The following is a 19,928-nucleotide window of genomic DNA, read 5'->3' on the forward strand; positions in this document are numbered from 1 at the left end:
AAGGTGGAGTTGAGGCCACAACCAGATCAGTCATGATCTTATTGAATGGTGGAGCAGGCTCAAAGGCCTACTCCTGCTCCAAAGTCCTATGTTCCTATGAATTTCAACATCAGCAGATGTGAGGTATTACATTTTAGCAAGAAAAACAAAAAGGTTGCACAGTACTTAAAAATCCAGAATCGAATGGGTAGAAGAGCAAAGGGATCTGTGAGTACAAATACACAAATCACAGAAGTAGTGACACAGGTTAGCAAGGTCATAAAAATACAAACCAAGCACTGGGGTTTACTTCTAGAGGGATAGAATTGAAAAGTAAAGAAGTTCTGCTAAACTTGTATTGAACCTTAGTTAGACCACATCTGCCTACAATTCTAGTTACTATATCATAAAAAAGGTATAGAAGCACTGGAGAGGGTGCAAAAAAGATTTACAAGGATGATACCAAAATGCTGGGGTATGCCGATCAGGACAGGATGAACAGGCTGTATCTCTTTTCTCTTCAAAAGTGAAGGCTGAGGGGTGACCCAATAGAGGTCTTTAAAATTATGAAAGGTTTTGATAGAGTGGATACAGACAGAATGTTTCCACTTGTGGGGAAGAGTAAAACTAGAGGCCATCAATATAAGATAGTCACCAAGAAATCAGATAGGGAATTCAGAAGAAACCTCTTTACCCAGAGAGTGGTGAGAATGTGGAACTTGCTATTCACAGTGAGTGGTTGAAGCAAATAGTATAGATGATTTAAAGGGAGGCTAGATAAGCATATGAGGGAGAAGGGAATAGAGGGTTATGCTGATAGATTTAGATGAGGAACAACAAGAGGCATCTCGAGTGGAGTATAAACACTGGCAAGGACTGGTTCGGCCAAATGGCCTGTTTCTTTGCTGTATATCTTTTATAATCCTATGTAGTTCATAACCCCTATGTGAGAAGGGTCATCTACACCCACCAGAGTCACGTCTCCTGCTGAATGTCAACACAAAATTTCAGAGCTGGATCTCTGGTCTCTACTCACTGGGACTGTCTGAAGTGGGGTTCGAGCACTGTACTTGTTGACTCAGGAGGAGGAATGCCACCACTAAGTCAAAGGCTCACTTCATCCACAATCATGACTTACCCAGAATACTTGCAGAGCTTAGCTTTTAAAGGAGTCTCTAATGTCTTATTAAAGGCCTAATGGAAATCTAGACACACTGGGGTAGATTTTCAACTTGCTGCCCGGGTGTAAAACTCGGATTGCAGGTCGGCCGCCTGTTATAGAAACTGCCCAGTTATTACTTCAGGTTTCTAAAGTATCAAGCTGCAATTCTACTCCATTATGTCAGATAGATCCCTGAGTCAACTTTGTGTGATAACTGCTTATTTTGGGCTTTAAGTCCCCCATCTGTGCTACCTTCCTTTCCTCATTCACTCATCTAAAATCCTCAAAGCGATGAGTCATTCTCTTTCTTTTACCCAGCGGTCTGTAGCTAACTGCAAATGTTGACCTTTTATTTTTCTTGTTGCACAAATCTAACCCTAGAATTTCATGCCTTAGCTTTCCTGCAAAGCTGGCTTGACTACTTAACCTTCTAGGTTTCCATGCATATAAGACAACACCCTCTATCTTTTATGAGTACCGCTCTGTTGTTGTTCTGATGCATGATTCAGACCCTACCCTGCCTCTCACTGTTGTCAGTCAAACCCCGCCCCCCCCAACCTGCCAAGACTGAGGCACACATTATTTTTCCACATGAACAAAAACATAACATTGCAAATCCTGACTGGAAGGACATTTGCATAGTACCAGACAATGTTGAAACAATGGGGACCCAGCAGTTGCTTCCCCGATACACAGACGTAGTCAGACCAGTTTTAGTCACATGACTAGTCTGCTGGGCAACCTGGAAGTTTTTTTTGAATTTGTACTCCCAACACAGAGATTTGAACTGAGAAAAAGCTATGTGCTCACGGAGTAAAGATCGCTCCTGGGACTGAGAACATCTCCACTCCTGTCTGCCTGCCTTCATCTCTTCCCATGGTACTGAATCTTGTGAAAACACGTGAAACTCAAAGAGAGAAAAGGTTTAAGATGAATACTGGGCCCCAATGTAACGCAAGACTATATCTTCAATAAAAGACTACAGCGAGCTCGAGAAACAGTAACAAGATATTGCCTCAAACTGTTTTACTTATCTTTTCTTCTGCTCTTTTCTGTCCCTATCTGTATGTTTGTTTTGCATGTGCATGCTAGTGTGGGCACGTCGTATTTCCGTCGACGTGAGCCATATTAGAGTTTAAGTTTAAGGTTTAATAAATCTCATCTATCTACCAAAGAAAGCCTGTTTGTGGTCATTTCTTTGCCTTATAAATGGAAAGTTGTGAACAAGGATTCACAAAGGGGGAGCTCAAAACACAGTGTGTAAAAAATTAAACCCTGTTACAATAAGACCAGGTAAAGACAGCACAAGACCTCTAGGCACATTGCTCACCAGATCATAACACTACTCACCTAGTTCAAATAGTCCCCAACAGTTAAGATCCTGACATCTGGTATCCTCGTATCTGTCCATCACTCCTATACTACTACTTGATCCCCAAAACAAACCCAGCTATGCACTATTCTATTAACCAGTAGTTACCTTCTTAATTTCCCTGCTTCTTTCACCCCCATGCCTAGCGATGGGACTATGCTTGAGAAAACAATTTTGTTTCAATTTTCTATCTTTTCCTACATCCTTTCTGTAAGGTTTCTCCCTATAATATTTAGCCCTGGATGGGAGGAATGCCACCAGATTTGTACCTGCTCCCCAAAGTAACTTCAGCTTTTCTCCACTGTGGGTGTTCTTTTTAAAAATTTGCTCTTGGGATGTGGCAATGATTGCATAGACACAATTGTTGTCCGTCCCTAGCTACTCTGAGAAAGTGGTGAGCCTCCTCCTTGCTTCCTAGTGATTGTTTTTATGATTGAGTGGCTGGCTAAGCCACCTTAGAGGCATTAAGAATCAATTGCATGATATGGGACTCGAGTATGTAGGAACTAGGGGGTCAACAACTGCCATATTTAATCTGTTGTTACTGTGCTGCTTAAATGAAACTGTGCAGGTTATGGCCAGCTGCAGTTTACATGAGGTGCTATAGTTTTTTTAAAAGTAGAATGCTTTTTATTTATTTTATTTATTTAGAGATACAGCACTGAAACAGGCCCTTCAGCCCACTGAGTCTGTGCCGACCATTAACCACCCATTTATACTAATCCTACACTAATCCCATATTCCCACCACATCCCCACCTGTCCCTATATTCCCCTACCACCTACCTATACTAGGGACAAGTTATAATGGCCAATTTACCTATCAACCTGCAAGTCTTTGGTGGTGGGAGGAAACCGGAGCACCCGGAGGAAACCCATGCAGACACAAGGAGAAATTGCAAACTCCACACAGGCAGTACCCAGAATTGAACCTGGGTTGCTGGAGCTGTCAGGCTGCGGTGCTAACCACTGCGCCACTGTGCCGCCCATTTTAAGAAATGATGCTGTTAAGTTCAGGAATAGTTATACTTTCTATGTTTATCAATGCATTACATTAGAATTAAGTTATGTACCTTGTGTTTGGAATCATGTCGTTATGTGAAATGTGTATTTGTATGCTGTACTGGAAAGATGGTGAAAGACTATGTCAAATGTAGCAACAATAGCAGAAGTGGCTTTTGAGATGAGATAGGATGTCTTGATGACTGCCCTTCCCCATTTCAATTAAGACAGAATCATAGTAACAACATGTATAGATTTGCAGGCTTCATGGGGATGGAAATGTAAATAAAGGTATTCAGAGGCCATTCTTGACAGGAATGTTGATGGTGATAGCAAACATTCCCCATTGTGTGACAATGACTTAGGCCATCAAACCATCTGTTGAGACAATATATGGAAGGTGAGGCCATACTTGACCAATCAAAAGGGTTAAGGTGGAATGTAACCTAATATAGAATGAAGAAACCCTTGGAGGGGGGACTAAAGGAAAGGTGCTGAGAGACATTGAGGCACACAGATTTGAAGAGACCATACTACAGTCAAGAGAACACTTAGAGAGAAGACTGCGCCACAGCAGCTCGGGAGGCAAGAATCGAGGACTCTCTGTACTCGGCTGTATAACTACTGCCGTTGGTTAAATATTGCATTGTAAATCCTTGCTGTGCTTAATAAATTCTCTATATTGATTTAAGTACACCAGAGTCTGTGCCTTGTGGGTCAAAGGCTAGCCAACACCCCCCCCCCCAAACATACAAAAATCTTACAAGCGACATGTCAGCCAGACCAGCTAGCAACAACAGCTTCCCTTCCCCTAAGGATGTTAATGAACCAGTTGAGATTTTATGACAATCCAGCAGCTTCCACAGTCATGTTTTTAGTGCTACCACAAAAATTAACAGATTTATTGAATTTGATTTTAATATTTTCCATGGTAGGGACATTAGTGCACAAATTTGCTCCATCACAAGCCTCGAATGTTGTCCATTGCTGAGTAGCTGAGAACCTATACTTCAGTCAGAAAGACAGGGAAAACACAATTATCATAAAAACATATCCCACTTTTTATCCTGCAAGTTAACAAAGATCTCTTAAAAGATACACTACTTGCATAAATATGTTTATTGAAAATTACATTTTTGATGCAGTATTTTTTAAAGTTTCAAGATAACTTATTAAATATGCTTGTGAAGAATTGTCATGTGTAAACTACTTACATTACTGCAATTAAGAATGATCCAAATTGAAGCAAAAATAATGCATCAGTCAATTTCAGTTTTCATAATAAAAATCCAAATTTTACTAAATTTGGCTCATTTCAAGTTCAGATCCTGATGCACATTGGGTTGAACAAACTCCCCTGCTATACGTGCAGATCTTGCCATATCACAAGACAATTGCAATGCAAGTTCATGTTCCTCAGGAGAAACATGAAATTGCACAATGTAATTAAGATTGTATCTTTGGATTCACAAATACCTGAATTCCAGACCTTAAAAGGGAATCTAAAGCTAATTAGAATGCTGCCCACTTTCAACCCTCACCTTTCTGGATGTGGTTTTCTAATGTGAAGTCAAATAGAATTGCAGCAAGCTAAAGATTATTTAATCAATTACACTAGTGCTATGATTAAGAAAGGTCAAATACTGAACTGAAAGCAATTTACCACTGGTTCTCTAATTTAGAGTTCTCTGATGACAGTTGTTGCACAAAGTAACCATTGCTATACTTGTCTTTCTACATACTCACAGACCATAAACTAGCTGGCTGGTTCCGCTTTGCTGATCTACCTGCCACTGAAAGCTCGGGATGCAATGAAAACTCAGCTGCCTTTTGCTGCATTGGAACAAAATCTTCTCCAGAATTCAGTTTCTCCAACAACCAATTCACCCAAGCTCGATAGTTTGCTCGTTTTCCGAGAAACTCTATACAGACCGATTTACCACTTGTGTATATGTAATACCAGAGATTCTAAGATAGAAAGAAAGTATAGATTAACTGGTCATTTTCTGTATGCAAATTGTCTGCCACACTTGCCTACATAATATGGAAGTGACCACACATTAATTAATTGGTTGGAAAACACTTAAGGGCGTCATCCTGAGGATGTGAAAGGTGCAATTTAATGTAAGTTCTTCTTTCCTTAATGCATTTGGAGTAATCCTCGAGACTCACAGTGACCAGTTCAAAAGGGCCAGGCCTGCAAAAAGATTTTATATTACCTTCTGGGTTGCCCATTGCTCGAAACAAAACCATCCTTTATTGAAGCTGAATTTGTTTGAACTCCAAAGGCCAATTTTTGTGCACCTTAGAGTTATAGTTTAATAGTAATGGCCAGAAACCCGATATTCTGGCCCCTTACCCATCTTTCTACTGCGTCATGTGGAAGGTGCTGTGAGAGCCATTGACAAATTTAAATGAGCTGACCATGCATTACTGTTATCACAGGCTAATCACAATCCAGAATCTGGATTGTACATTAACTAGTCATGTGCCAATAACCTGTTCCTTTGCTAATTAAAGGGGTAGCATTGTGCTCTTGGGGAGATTTTAGGGCACATATCCTTTGTGGAACTTCTAGCTGGCTGCTGGGGTAGATGCTTCATCTGGTGTTGCGTTCATGATCCTGTTGGACCAGATTTGCTATGAATGGCAAACAGGCAACTGTTCGCTATACTTGAACTTGCCCATGGCGTTGTGGATGACAAGCCGCTGTCAGCCAACGATTCAAACAATACAGCGCTATCTCCAAGGCATCTGCAACCAGTGTGAAAAGGACAAGCAACTGTATATCTCCTTAACCAATTAAATTGAAAAAATTATAAACGAACAGGGACTGTTTGAACCAGGAACTGAAAATTAGAATAGTGAACAAATGTCAAATCAGGTATAGAAAGTGAAAAAGAGAATGACAGAAAGATTGGTTTAAAAGAAAGCTAAAAGAAATACTAAGAAAAAGTAAAAAAAAATTAAATCTCCAATAACTAAAGCTGAAGGAATGAGACTCCACACTTGTAAAAGTTAATTTTCACTACCAGAAAGGTTGTTTAGTGGTAATTAAGATTCTTTTGGGCCTCCTTATCTCGAGAGACAATGGATACGCGCCTGGAGGTGGTCAGTGGTTTGTGAAGCAGCGCCTGGAGTGGCTATAAAGGCCAATTCTGGAGTGACAGGCTCTTCCACAGGTGCTGCAGAGAAATTTGTTTGTTGGGGCTGTTGCACAGTTGGCTCTCCCCTTGCGCCTCTGTCTTTTTTCCTGCCAACTACTAAGTCTCTTCGACTCGCCACAATTTAGCCCTGTCTTTATGGCTGCCCGCCAGCTCTGGCGAATGCTGGCAACTGACTCCCACGACTTGTGATCAATGTCACACGATTTCATGTCGCGTTTGCAGACGTCTTTATAACGGAGACATGGACGGCCGGTGGGTCTGATACTAGTGGCGAGCTCGCTGTACAATGTGTCTTTGGGGATCCTGCCATCTTCCATGCGGCTCACATGGCCAAGCCATCTCAAGCGCCGCTGACTCAGTAGTGTGTATAAGCTGGGGATGTTGGCCGCTTCAAGGACTTCTGTGTTGGAGATATAGTCCTGCCACCTGATGCCAAGTATTCTCCGAAGGCAGCGAAGATGGAATGAATTGAGACGTCGCTCTTGGCTGGCATACGTTGTCCAGGCCTCGCTGCCGTAGAGCAAGGTACTGAGGACACAGGCCTGATACACTCGGACTTTTGTGTTCCGTGTCAGTGCGCCATTTTCCCACACTCTCTTGGCCAGTCTGAACATAGCAGTGGAAGCCTTACCCATGCGCTTGTTGATTTCTGCATCTAGAGACAGGTTACTGGTGATAGTTGAGCCTAGGTAGGTGAACTCTTGAACCACTTCCAGAGCGTGGTCGCCAATATTGATGGATGGAGCATTTCTGACATCCTGCCCCATGATGTTCGTTTTCTTGAGGCTGATGGTTAGGCCAAATTCATTGCAGGCAGACGCAAACCTGTCGATGAGACTCTGCAGGCATTCTTCAGTGTGAGATGTTAAAGCAGCATCGTCAGCAAAGAGGAGTTCTCTGATGAGGACTTTCCGTACTTTGGACTTCGCTCTTAGACGGGCAAGGTTGAACAACCTGCCCCCTGATCTTGTGTGGAGGAAAATTCCTTCTTCAGAGGATTTGAACGCATGTGAAAGCAGCAGGGAGAAGAAAATCCCAAAAAGTGTGGGTGCGAGAACACAGCCCTGTTTCACACCACTCAGGATAGGAAAGGGTAATTAAGATTGATCACACTATTAAAAGGATACCTAAACTGGAAATGGACAATTCCTAACTTTTTGTGGCAAGTTTAGTCTGTATCTACATGTCAGCACTGGAATTTCCAGTCATTCATTACATTTGAATGGGGAGCCAGACGATGAGATGCCATTTTTGCGCAGCTTAAAGAGCTGTATCTCGGATAGAAACTTCTGGTTTTGCATGTTTAACTGCGCATGTACGCTCGCCAGACATTTCTGTCTAATTTGTAAATAAATAATGATGAGTGCTGTTAGCCTCACCATTATTTTCACATTAAAATCCCACCCATGATCAATAGAAAACTTGTAACTATGCAAACAGACATTTCTTTGTGAATTTCTGCTTATAAATATGCTAATGTTTCCTGATCTTATCAGGGTGATAATCTCTCTGTGAATGAGGATTTCTCCTTGAATAATAAGGCTGTAGGCCAAGTAATTTAATTGAAGAACATGTGTAACAATTTCTTGCCTCTAAACAGTTTTCTATTTTGCTAGCTTGACGGGAAACGTTGATGCAAATAGTAATGAATCATAGAATCATAAATGGTTACAGCACAGAAGGAGGCCATTCAGCCCATCGTGCTCGTGTCAGCTCTCTGCAAGAACAACTCACCTAGTCCCAATCCCCTGCCTTTTCACCGTAGCCCTGCGAATTTTTTCTTTTCAGCTAATCATAATAATATAATCCAGATAATTTTGAAGGCCTCGATTGAATCTCAGGCAGTGCATGCCAGATCCTAACCACTCGTTTTGTAAAACAACCTTTGTCTTAGTTGCTTTGTTTTCCAAACACCTTAAATTGGTATCCTCTGGTTCTCGATCCTTCCCCTAATGGGAACAGTTTCTCCCTATTTACTCTGTCCAGACCCAAGATTTTGAACACCTCTATCAAATCTTCTCTTAATCTTCTTTTCTCCAAGGAGATCAGCTTCAGCTTCTCCAATCTATCCACGTAACTGAAGTTCCTCGTTCCTGGAACCCATTCTCGTGCATTTTTTCTGCACCTTCTCCAAAGCCTTCATATCCTTCCTGAAGTGTGGTGCCCAGACTTGACACAATAATCCAGTTGAGGACAAACCAGTGTTTTATTCATGTTATATCATAACTTCCTTGCTTTTGTTCTCTATGCTCTTATTTATTAAGCCTAAGATACTGTATGCTTTATGAACCACGTTCTCAGCCTGCCCTGCCACCTTCATTGATTTGTGCACATATATTCCAGGTCCCTCTGCTCCTGCATCCACTTTAGAATTGTGCCCTTTAATTTATAATCCCTCTCCTTGTTCTTCCTACCAAAAATGAATCACCTCACACAGGACAGAATTTCAAAATTTGTGGATGTCACAAAACTTGGAAGTATTGTGAATGTGAGAACGATAGAGACAGATGTTAAGAGAACATAGGCATGCTGGTGGAATAAGTCGACAAATGGCAGATGAAATTTAATGCAGAGCAGTGTGAGGCAATTCATTTTATCCCTACTCTCTGCTTCTTGTCCGTTAACCAATCCTCCATCCATGCTAATATATTATCCCCAAATCCATGAGCCCTTATTTTGCATATTAACCTTTTGTATGGCATCTTATCAAATGCCTTTTGTAAATAAAGGTAGACTACATCTACTGGTTCACCTTTATCTACCCTACTAGTTACATCCTCAAAAAACTCTAATAAATTTGTGAAACACAATTTCCCTTTCATAAAACCATGTTGACTTTGTCTGATCATACTATGATTTTCTAGGTGCATTGTTAAGACTTCCTTAATAATAGATTCCAGCATTTTCTCAACAACTGTCAAGCTAATTGGTTTGTTGCTCCCCGTTTTCTCTCTCCCTTCTTTCTTGAATAGAGATGTTACATTTGCTAACTTAAAATCAGCTAGGACTGTTTTAGAATCTAGGGAATTTTGGAATATCATAACCGATGCATTCATTATCTCTGCAGCTTCCCCTTTTGGAACCCTAGGATGTAGGCCATCAGGTCCTGGGAACTTGTTGGCTTTTAGTACCTTAGGTTTCTCCAATACTTATTCTCTGCTGATATTAGTTACCTTAGGTTCTTTACTCTTATTAGCCCGTTGCTTACTCTCGATTTCTGACACGTAGTTTGTGTGTTCTACTTTGAATGCAGACACAAAATATTTGTTAAATATTTCTGCCATTTCCGCATTCTCCATGATAACTTCTCCTGCCTTTGCCTCTAAGGGACCAATGTTTACTTTAACTACTCTCCTTTTCATAAATTCCTGGCTAGTTTACTCTCATATTCTATTTTTCCCTTTTTGTCTAGTCTGAAAGTACATGCACGAATACTACAAAGCCAGGTAAATATCCAGAAGGGGAAATCCCCCAGAGAGACCAAGAGGGCATGTTTGGAAGTGGCCATGTTGGAGACTCACCAGAAGGACATGAGTCCAGTGCAGGAAGAGATTCAATGACCTGATAAGGTCTGGTAAGGTGAGTGGCCGGTGGCACCCAGGTGATAGGTCACCAACTCTGTAAACACCAGCATGCATAGAAGCTGACCTCACAGAAAGTCCATAGTTCTCCCTAACGTTGTCAGATCAAGTGTCCAGTCACATCACTGAGATGGCAGCCACACGCATGTATGGGGAGCTATTCAGAGGGGAGGACAGTGAGCCCTTAATGCTCAGGTAATGGCCTGAACGGGGGGTGGTGTGGCCCAACTCCATACTCTGATGTCGATGGAGGAGGCGGCACTGGAGATTGTCAGGGTTCCCATGAGTCAGTCGGTGGGGGATGGCGAGACTGGAGTCTGTAAACAGCAGGGTCATTTGATTGCTCTACCTTGAGAAGAAGGGCATGGAGGAGACTCCTGCCCAATGTGTGCTGTGGCTGTTCAACCGCTATCATCTAAAGGGATAGCTGTGCTGGGGCGATTGTTGAGTAGGATGATTATCTCCTTTCCATTTTCTTGTGTTTCCCACAGGGCCAGTTGCAGAGGGGAACCAGAGTGCACAAGCACAATCGGCGCTGCCCTCCTCGGTGGGGGGAGTTTCACCAGAACCAGCACTGTCACATCATACCTCAGCACCCTCCACCAGCGCAGACACACTTGCCTTGGTTGGATCCCAGAATAGTGTAGAAAGGGGAGCACTGGGTGAACCTCATATCACATGTGCACAGCAGGAGAAGCATGAGGCAGAGTCAGTCGTGGGCAGTCCCCCTTAGAGGACGGAGGACAGACAACACAATGCTCCACTGGGGAAAGATGCTGAGCCTCGGGTGTCACAAACAAGGAAGGTCTTCCTCGAGAACCAGAGGCGGGTAAGTTCTTGTTTGTTGGAGTTCCCTGAGGCCTTGTAGAGCCATGGGCAGGCAATGAAGGAGGCCATGCAGTGCATGTGTTCTGTCATGACTCAGGGACATTCGATTACATGAGCTCCTCCATTGGGAGATTGGGCAACATCTTGGAGAGCCGTATGCAGCACCACTCTGAGTGGGTGCATGAGCAGCACGCTGATATGCACAGAAAGAGTGAGACTCCCTGTAGCATTGACCGCTCAGTGTCGCTGATGGTGCAAAGGTCCTCGGAGTTGATGCCAGGTGCGTCCCAGTCAGTGGCCGCATCCAGTATCCATAAGCGCCAGGAAAGGCCTGAGACGGTCGTAGTGGCAGACGAAGGGGCCACCTCTCAGGGGGCAATGCCATCACTCTTCGGCCCCTCACCCCCTCTGACTCATTTGTGTTCTGCTGTGAATATGCTAAGTGGCCGCCCGCCACAGAATTGCAGCGGCACAGCGGCATGGGTCCTGTGCGGGGTGGCCACCATTTTCTGTACCCACCGCCCTTTACGGTGGCAGGACAACAAAATCCAGCCCTTGTATGCTGTTTTGCTTTCATTGCACTATCACCTGTTTATTTTATCAATCGGACATATGTGTTATTGACGTTTCATGTCAAAAGGGGTTGGAATCCCGTGGGGTGGCGGGTCCCTAGGGCCCTGGGATGGATGTATTTCCATGCTTTGTGATGTTGGACAATGTTAGCGGTGGGAACTTCATTCTCCATGGTCATGGCTAACAATGGGACTTCACAGATGTGGGTCTTCGAGGAGTGATAGCACTCCGTGCTGGAAGGTGAGTCTACATTTCCTCAGTCATAAGGGCTCGGAGGTGATCAGGTGAAATGTTGCTGAATTAATGTGGTCCTTGAGGCTATGCCAGCCTGTAGTTCACCCTGAGGTCTGAGACGGCATCCCCAAGCCTCCTCCGCTGCCTGGTCGCTGTCCAAACCTTGAGAGAACCCTACATCCACCTCTTCATCCTCCTCTTCCTCCTGCCAGTCCTCCTCTGAGAGGGATTGGCATTCTGGGCCCTCCTCCTCATCCACCTCCAGGCGTCTTTGTATTGTCATGTTGTGCAGGGTGCAGATGATCACAATACGGGACACTCTGGCTGGATTGGAGAGCACCATCTGACCAGTCAAGGCAATGGAAGCACATCTTCAAGAGGCCAATGGTCCGTTTAATGCAGGTTGGTGTTATTAGGTGCTCTAGTTGTAGCATCTCTCTCCATCCGAGTTTGGGTAGCGGACGGGTGTCAGGAGCCATCTCTTTACGGGATAACCCGTATCTCCCAGCAGCAACCCATGGGGTCTGGATGTGGGCCTGAAGAGGTGCGGCAGCTGGCACTCTCACAGGATAAAGGAGTCACAGCAGCTGTCTGAGAATTGGGCACAGACATGCAAGATTCACTTCCTGTGGTCACAGACCAGCTGGACATTCAATGACTGGTAGCCCTTTCTGTTCAGGGATCTGACTGGCTGCTCTGTCGGTGCCTTGATGCCTATGTGGGTGCAATTGATGACTCCCCGGACCTGAGGGAATCCATCATTGGTGGCAAAGCCCAAAGCCCTCTGTGCCTGCGCAAGCCCATCTGTGTCAAAGTGGATGTAATCCCCCACCCTCTGGAATATGACATCCATGACCTGCTTGATGGCATGATAAGCTGCTGACTGTGAGATACTATCTAGGTCTGCAGTTGATCCTTGGAACGACCCGGCTATATAGAAATTCAGGGCGACAGTGACCTTGATGGCTGCAAGCGATTGACTGCCATGGGGGCTGCAAGGCCTCAGGTCATTGTGGACTAGAGCACAAATGTCCGAGACCATCTGCCTGTATTGGCGCAGCCTCCTATGGCACTGGTGCTCTGTCATTTGCAGGTAGCCCCCCGACTGTTGTTGTGCTCCTCTGGCCTCCTCCTGTCCAAGAGGTTGAATCTGCTGAAGCTCATCTGTCCAATGTCAGAGTAGTCTGTGTCCATCCTACCTCCCTCAGCTGGTGCACATTTGCTCACGAGGCCTTCCCCTGCCAACCCCAAGTGATGCCAGCGGCCTCACATCCCTCTCCAGATTCCTACCACTCACCACTTCTGAATGCAAGTCTTTTAGCTCCAGCAATGGCGACTCAGTGGCACTTTTTAAGCAGCTGAGCTTTATCCTGGGTTTCTACAACATGTTAGACAGCCCTTCCTTAGCCCTCATGGCTCCCAGCAGTAGTCATGACATCTACACCCTGCTGTGTTCCAGACATAGCACTTTCCCAGTGCACACCCATTGAAAATTACAAACTTCTCCTGACAAGCCTTTCAATGAGCTCCATGATAAGCTCAGCTGCCAATTACCTGGAGGTGTCCATTCATCCCGTTTCCTCCCTCCTTTTAAAAATTGCTTCACATTCCGGAGGTGACTAGAGCCAGTGCTGACCTCCGAGTACATGATCTTCAAATTGCGCCGCATTCACTCCCGCACCCATTGGGATTTCAAAATCTAGCCTTAGAAAAGTGGAGGAGCAAAGGGATTTGGATGTTCTGGTAGACAAATCATTAAAAGCTAGTGCACATGTAAAAAAAGTAATCAAAAAGGCTAGTGGAACTTTGGAATACAAAGGAGAGGAAATGATATTTCATACTTTGAATGAATTTGAATCAATATTCATGATGCTGCACATGGGGAGTGAAGACCAAGCAAAGTCTTCAGGAGAAGTGGGTCAATGAGTGTGGGATAATTGGACCAAGGTGCCCATTAATTTCCCATTTTAAAATAATTAATTCTGCCTTTATTTTCATACAATATTTCCTTATATTGTTTGTTGTTTTTGTTATTTATCGTTAAATAGATAACTTAAGGAATTTTCAAAGCAAGGGAAGTAGAGTTGAAGTGTAGGGGGGAGAAATTAGTCCTCATTGCACCTGTTTTCTGGGCAGGAAATGGGGCAACAAGGACCAATTTTGGGACAAAACGTGTGCCTGAAATACATCAGACTCCATATTGGATCAAGTGATATTCAGGTGTCATCATCAGCCACCTAAAACAGGACTTAGACCTCTTCAATATGTTAATAAGGAGTAAGGTGCTTAGCAATTTTTCAACTAAATCTGTTGCCACTGAGCAGAGCTGGGTCCGCTTATTTTTATGGACCAAAATGTGGCCTAATCATCAGTTTTTAAAGGGACTACTGGATGCCGCCACCAAAAAAGTACGTCAATCTTTTTAAATCTATCTTTATGTGGTGCCGGGAGGAGAAGGAGTGCTCCTTCTGGCTCCACAGCACTCCTGAGGGCTGCTGCTAACCTGTGCTAGCCTCCCTCCCAGTCTCCTCCCCACCTGGGATTTACCTGTTTGCTGTTGCTGGTGAGACAGCCCAAATTGGAAAGGAACAAAACTGTGAGAGGCCTCTCAAGCTAAGACAGGTGCTAGCAACTCACTACAACTATTAAGATGAGGATTGAGGATCACTTTCAGGAGATCATTGGGCTGACCTCTTTGGCCCATTCTACAGGTACATACCCTTTAGCCCGAGCCAGGCACTAACTCATTTCTTTCCCTAGGAGTTTCTCTGTAGTTTAGGCTCAAGAACTGGAAGATAGAGAGCTGAGACATTGTGGACCACTTTAACCCCCAAATATTGGTGGGTTTGGGCCAGGTGGGAAGTTAAAATGTAAAAAATTTCAAACCCAATCCTGGCTCACACCTGGCCACTTCCAATATTAAAAAAGGCGGGACAGAGGGCCATTGGCGGGTACTCTAAGGAGGCAGATCACTCATTTTAATATTTTAATGAGGCTGGGTGCCTAAGATTTTATCTCTCTTCCAGCTGAAATGCTGGTTGGCCAGGTTTCCAGGACTTTGAGAAACCTGGCAGCTGAAGAAAGGCAAGAACTGCTGGGTGGAACAGGTCAATGGCTTTACAGCTGTGTACTCACCCGACAGCCTTCCAGCCAGCCTCTCAACCTGGTTGGCTGCAGCCAGGAAACTGACTCAGAAAATGATAATAATACCCTACTGTTAAATTCAGCAGGACCTGAGGGAAACCTGTTCGATGGCTAAACTTACCCCATCCATGCTCCCTTGCTGCCTCCCCATAAATATCTGTTATGTCACCACTGGTGGGATGGTGTAATTACAGTGTGACCCCTGCACCTGGACTTCTGACCGTACACCTCATTTCATTTGGCCTACCAGGCACGATCTACTGAGCCACAGAAGAAGGAACTCTTTGTGGAAGGGATCCCATTCACAGCTCTGCCCCTAGCGGATTTTTGCCTTGCAAGCAGTTGGCGGCAGTCTGCCTCTTACAAGGCTGTAGGAGTTCCAGAACAAACTGATCATCTTCTAGTGGGTTTTGCTGGACTTCTGCTAGACTCTTGCAGGTTACAATGCATTCAGCAGAAATCCCCAGTTTAGAGCCCACATGTTCATAAATAAAGTTGACAGTATCAATGTGCGTACACGTTATTTTTCGAATCTCATGGTTTAAATGACCTTATAACCCACACATTTGTGCATTCTATTTATTGGCTGAGGTTAGATTACTGCTACGATCATTCATGCTGTTTTTTAAATTATATGATTATTGAATTAGTGAAACTTTTTTTTGACATCTTTGGCAATAGATTAACTTGAGATACCCAATATGTAGCATCTTAGGCAATCTGGTTACTTTGAATTGTGAAATATACAGAAATGCATGATCCTCCATTCAGTAGATCAACAAATGCCATGAAAAACAATGCAAAATTTGTAAATCCATACCCTAAAATTGGAGATAGAATAGGCATGAATTCCAAAACTGCAACCAAATGTTGTTCCTAATGAAATAATCCAACCCAGCAGATGAATTAAATATCGCACGATTCTCTGTTTTGTTGTTAGTTGCCGCTTGTAGTGCATTTTTTCTGATAATATTTCCTGTAAACATTAACAATTCAGTCATTTAACTGCAAATATGATCTGGTTGTCACCATAGTTACATAAAAATTATTTAATTTCAGTAAACAAAAATTGCTTTATCTTTCTGCACTATTTTCCCCTCACATGCAGTAAAGGGAACACATTGGATTGGATGAATAGATCGCAATATCTCTTATTCCATTTTTGATTTGATCCTGGGTTTACTAATTTAATCATACTGCCACAAAGTCCTCAAACGACTAATTTTTGATGTTGGCAGATCTTGAAGATTAAATATTCCCCTACGACAGTGGCACAGAATGTTAACCTCTACTCACTGAGACCCGAACATATGACGCAGTTTATTCTTTTCCTTTATTCATTCACGGGATGTGGACCTCACTGGCAAAGCCAGCATTTATTGCCCATCTCTAATTCCTCTTGAGAAAGTGGCGGTGAGCTGCCTTCTTGACAACTGAATGGCTTGCTAGGTCATTTCTGAGGACAGTTAAGAGTCAAACAATTCAGATAGTAAATGAAGTGAGCTTTGGTGGCTCGTCTGCTGTTTATCGCCTAACTGTAGGGAAATGACTAGCTTTCACCTGGGAACTCGTTCAGTAACATGGCATGGATAGGAAATTCTGGGCTGTTTTTTCATCATACAAAGCCCTTTGCTTTCTTTATTCTCTCTGCCTTCCTTCATACAATTTTTTGTGTCTTTCTCTCTGTACTCCAAGAATAATCTCCCTTCAGCAGAATTACTTACCCATATTGTACAGCACTGCTGAAACAGAAGAAGCTTTTAGGGAAACCATTCTGATAGGCCTAATTGAATTAATGGATCAGGACTTCTCAATTTCAGGTTAGCCTTTGGGACTCAGTCCAAAATAATTGGTGGGTTGAATTTGGTATGTATATAATTGTGTAGCACTTTAATTTAAGCTGCTTTTATTCTCCTTCTCCAAGGCCTATCAAAATATTCAGGATGCATTATCAGCAACAAAATTTAAACCACCCCAGCTGAGTCGATATATATCATTAAAAGTTTTTAATTAATGTTTTTGAGGCTGAACTATGATATTTTTTACAAACATATGAATTAGGATCAGGAATAGATCACTCGGCCCTCCGCCATTCAATAAGTTCATGGCTGAACTGATTACTCCACGTTTCCACCTACCCCTGATAACCTTTCACCCCCTTGCTTATCAAGAATCTATCTATGTCTGCCTTAAAAATATTCATGGACTCTGCTTCTACTGCCTTTTGTGGAAGAGAATTCCAAAGACTCATGACCCTCTGAGAGAAACAATTTCTCCTCATCTCTGTCTTAAATGGGTGGCCCCTTATTTTGAAACAGTGACCCCTAGTTCTAGATTCTCCCACAAGGGGAAACATCCTTTCTACATGCACCTTGTCAAGACCCCTCAGGATCTTATATGTTTCAATCAAGTTGCCTCTTATTCTTCTAAATTCCAGTGGATACAAGCCTAACCTGCCCAATCTTTCCTCGTAAGACAGCCCGCCCATTCCAGGTATTAGTCTAGTAAACCTTCTCCGTACTGCCTCCAACGCATTTACATCCTGCCTTAAATAAGGAGACCAATACTGTACACAATACTCCAGATGTGGTCTCACCAATGCCCTGTATAGCTGAAGCATAACCTCCCTACTTTTGTATTCAATTCCCCTCGCGATAAACGATAACATTCTATTAGCTTTCCTAATTACGTGCTGTAACTGCATACTAACCTTTTGCGATTCAAGCACTAGGTCACCCAGATCCCTCTGCATCTCAGAGCTCTGCAATCTCTCACCATTTAGATAATATGCTTCTTTTTTATTCTTCCTGCCAAAGTGGACAATTTCACACTTTCCTACATTATACGCCATTTGCCAGGTCTTTGCCCACTCACTTAACCTATCTATATCCCTTTGTAGCCCCCTTATGTCCTCTTCACAAGTTACTTTCCTACCTATCTTTGTGTCGTCAACAAATTTAGCAACAAAACCTTCGGTCCCTTCATCTAAATCATTATATAAATTGTAAAAAGTTGAGGCCCCAGCTCAGATCCCTGTGGCACATCACTTGTTACATCTTGCTAACCAGGAAATGACCCATTTATGCCTACTCTCGGTTTCCTGTTAGCTAGCCAATCTTCTATCCATGCCAATATGTTATCCCCTACACCATGAGCTTTTATTTTCTGCAATAACCTTTGACATGGCACCTTAACAAATGCCTTCACCAGTTTCCCTTTATCCACAGCACATGTAACTCCCTCAAAGAACTCCAATAAATGGATTAAACATAATTTCCCTTTCACAAATCCATGTTGACTCTGCCTGATTACCTTGAATTTTTCTAAATGCCCTGCTATAGCGTCTTGAATAATACCTAACATTTTCTAACTGGCCTGTAGTTTCCTGCTTTCTCTCTCCCGCCCTTTTTGAATAAAGGAGTTACATTCGCTATTTTCCAGTCTAATGGAACCTTCCTTGAATCTAGGGAATTTTGGAAAATTAAAATTAATGCATCAACTATCTCACTAGCCACTTCTTTTAACACCCTAGGATGAAGTCCATCAGGACCCGGGGACTTGTCAGCCCGCAGCTCCAACAATTTGTTCAGTACCACTTCCCTGGTGATTATAATTTTCTTGAGTTCCTCCCTCCCTTCCACTTCCTGACTTACAGCTAATACTGGGACGTTACTTGCATCCTCTATAGTGAAGACCGATGCAAAATATCTGTTCAATTCATCTGTCATAGAGAGATACAGCACTGAAATAGGCCCTTCAGCGCACCAGGTCTGTGCCGACCATCATGGGATTAATCCTACTTTAATCCCATACTCCCTACCACACCCCCACCTTCCCTCAATTCTCCTACCACCTACCTACACTAGGGGCAATTAACCATGGCCAATTTACCTATCAACCTGCAAGTCTTTCGCTGTGGAAGGAAACCGGAGCACCCGGTGAAAACCCACGCAGTCACAGGGAGAACTTGTAACGTTCGCACAGGCAGTACCCAGAAATAAACCCGGGTCGCTAGAGCTGTGAGGCTGCAGTGCTAACCACTGCGCCACTGTGCCGTCATTTCCTTATTACACATTATTAATTCCCTAGACTCACTTTCTATTGGACCAACACTCACTTTGTTAACTTTTCTTTTAAAAATATCTATAGAAACTCTTACTAGCTGTCTTTATATTTCTAGCTCGCTTTCTCTTGTACTCTAATTTTAGCTTCCTTATCAATCTTTTAGCCATTCTTTCCTCTTTTTTACGTTCTGTCCAATCTTCTGACCTGCCTCCCATCTTTGCACAAATATATGCTTTTTCTTTAAGTCTGATACTATCTTTAACTGTTTTAGTTAACCATGGATGGTGGGTCCTGCCCTTGGAGTTTTTCTTTCTCGTTGAAATGTATATATTCTGTGTATTCTGAAATATCCCCTTAAATGTCTGCCACTGCACCTCTATTGACCTATCTCTTAAACTAATTTGCCAGTTCACTTTAGCTAGCTCTGCTGTTGTGCCTGCATAATTGCCCTTATTTAAGTTTAAAATACTAGTCTTGGACCCATTCTTCTCTCCCTCAAACTTAATGTAAAATTCAATCATATAGGTCTAGTACAACCTGCTCTCTGGTTGGCTCCAGAATGTATTGTTCCAAGAAATTATCCCGAAAACATTCTATGTACTCTTCATCTAGGCTACCTCTACCCATCTGATTCTTCCAGTCTATATGTCGGTTAAAATCCCCCATAATTATCGCTGTACCTTTCTGACAAGCTGCCATTATTTCTTCCTTTATACCCCATCCTACAGTGTGGTTAATGTTAGGTGGCCTGTACACACTCCTACAAGTGACTTATTGACTTTATGATTTCTCATCTCTTCCAAAACTGCTTCTACATCCTGG

General features: G+C 43.1%; 1 protein-coding gene across 3 annotated transcripts in view; it reads right to left on the reverse strand.

The window, feature by feature from the left end:
• tmc5 (transmembrane channel like 5) overlaps positions 1-19,928 on the reverse strand; it is a 226,987-nt gene that overhangs the window by 64,250 nt on the left and 142,809 nt on the right. For all 3 annotated transcript variants that reach the window (XM_068056183.1, XM_068056186.1, XM_068056184.1), the window contains exon 11: positions 15,862-16,017. In XM_068056183.1, the coding sequence (XP_067912284.1) occupies positions 15,862-16,017 (156 nt within the window). The remainder of the gene's footprint in view (positions 1-15,861; positions 16,018-19,928) is intronic.

Source organism: Heterodontus francisci, chromosome 24 (assembly GCF_036365525.1).
Source record: "Heterodontus francisci isolate sHetFra1 chromosome 24, sHetFra1.hap1, whole genome shotgun sequence".
NCBI classification, from domain to species: Eukaryota; Metazoa; Chordata; class Chondrichthyes; order Heterodontiformes; family Heterodontidae; genus Heterodontus; species Heterodontus francisci.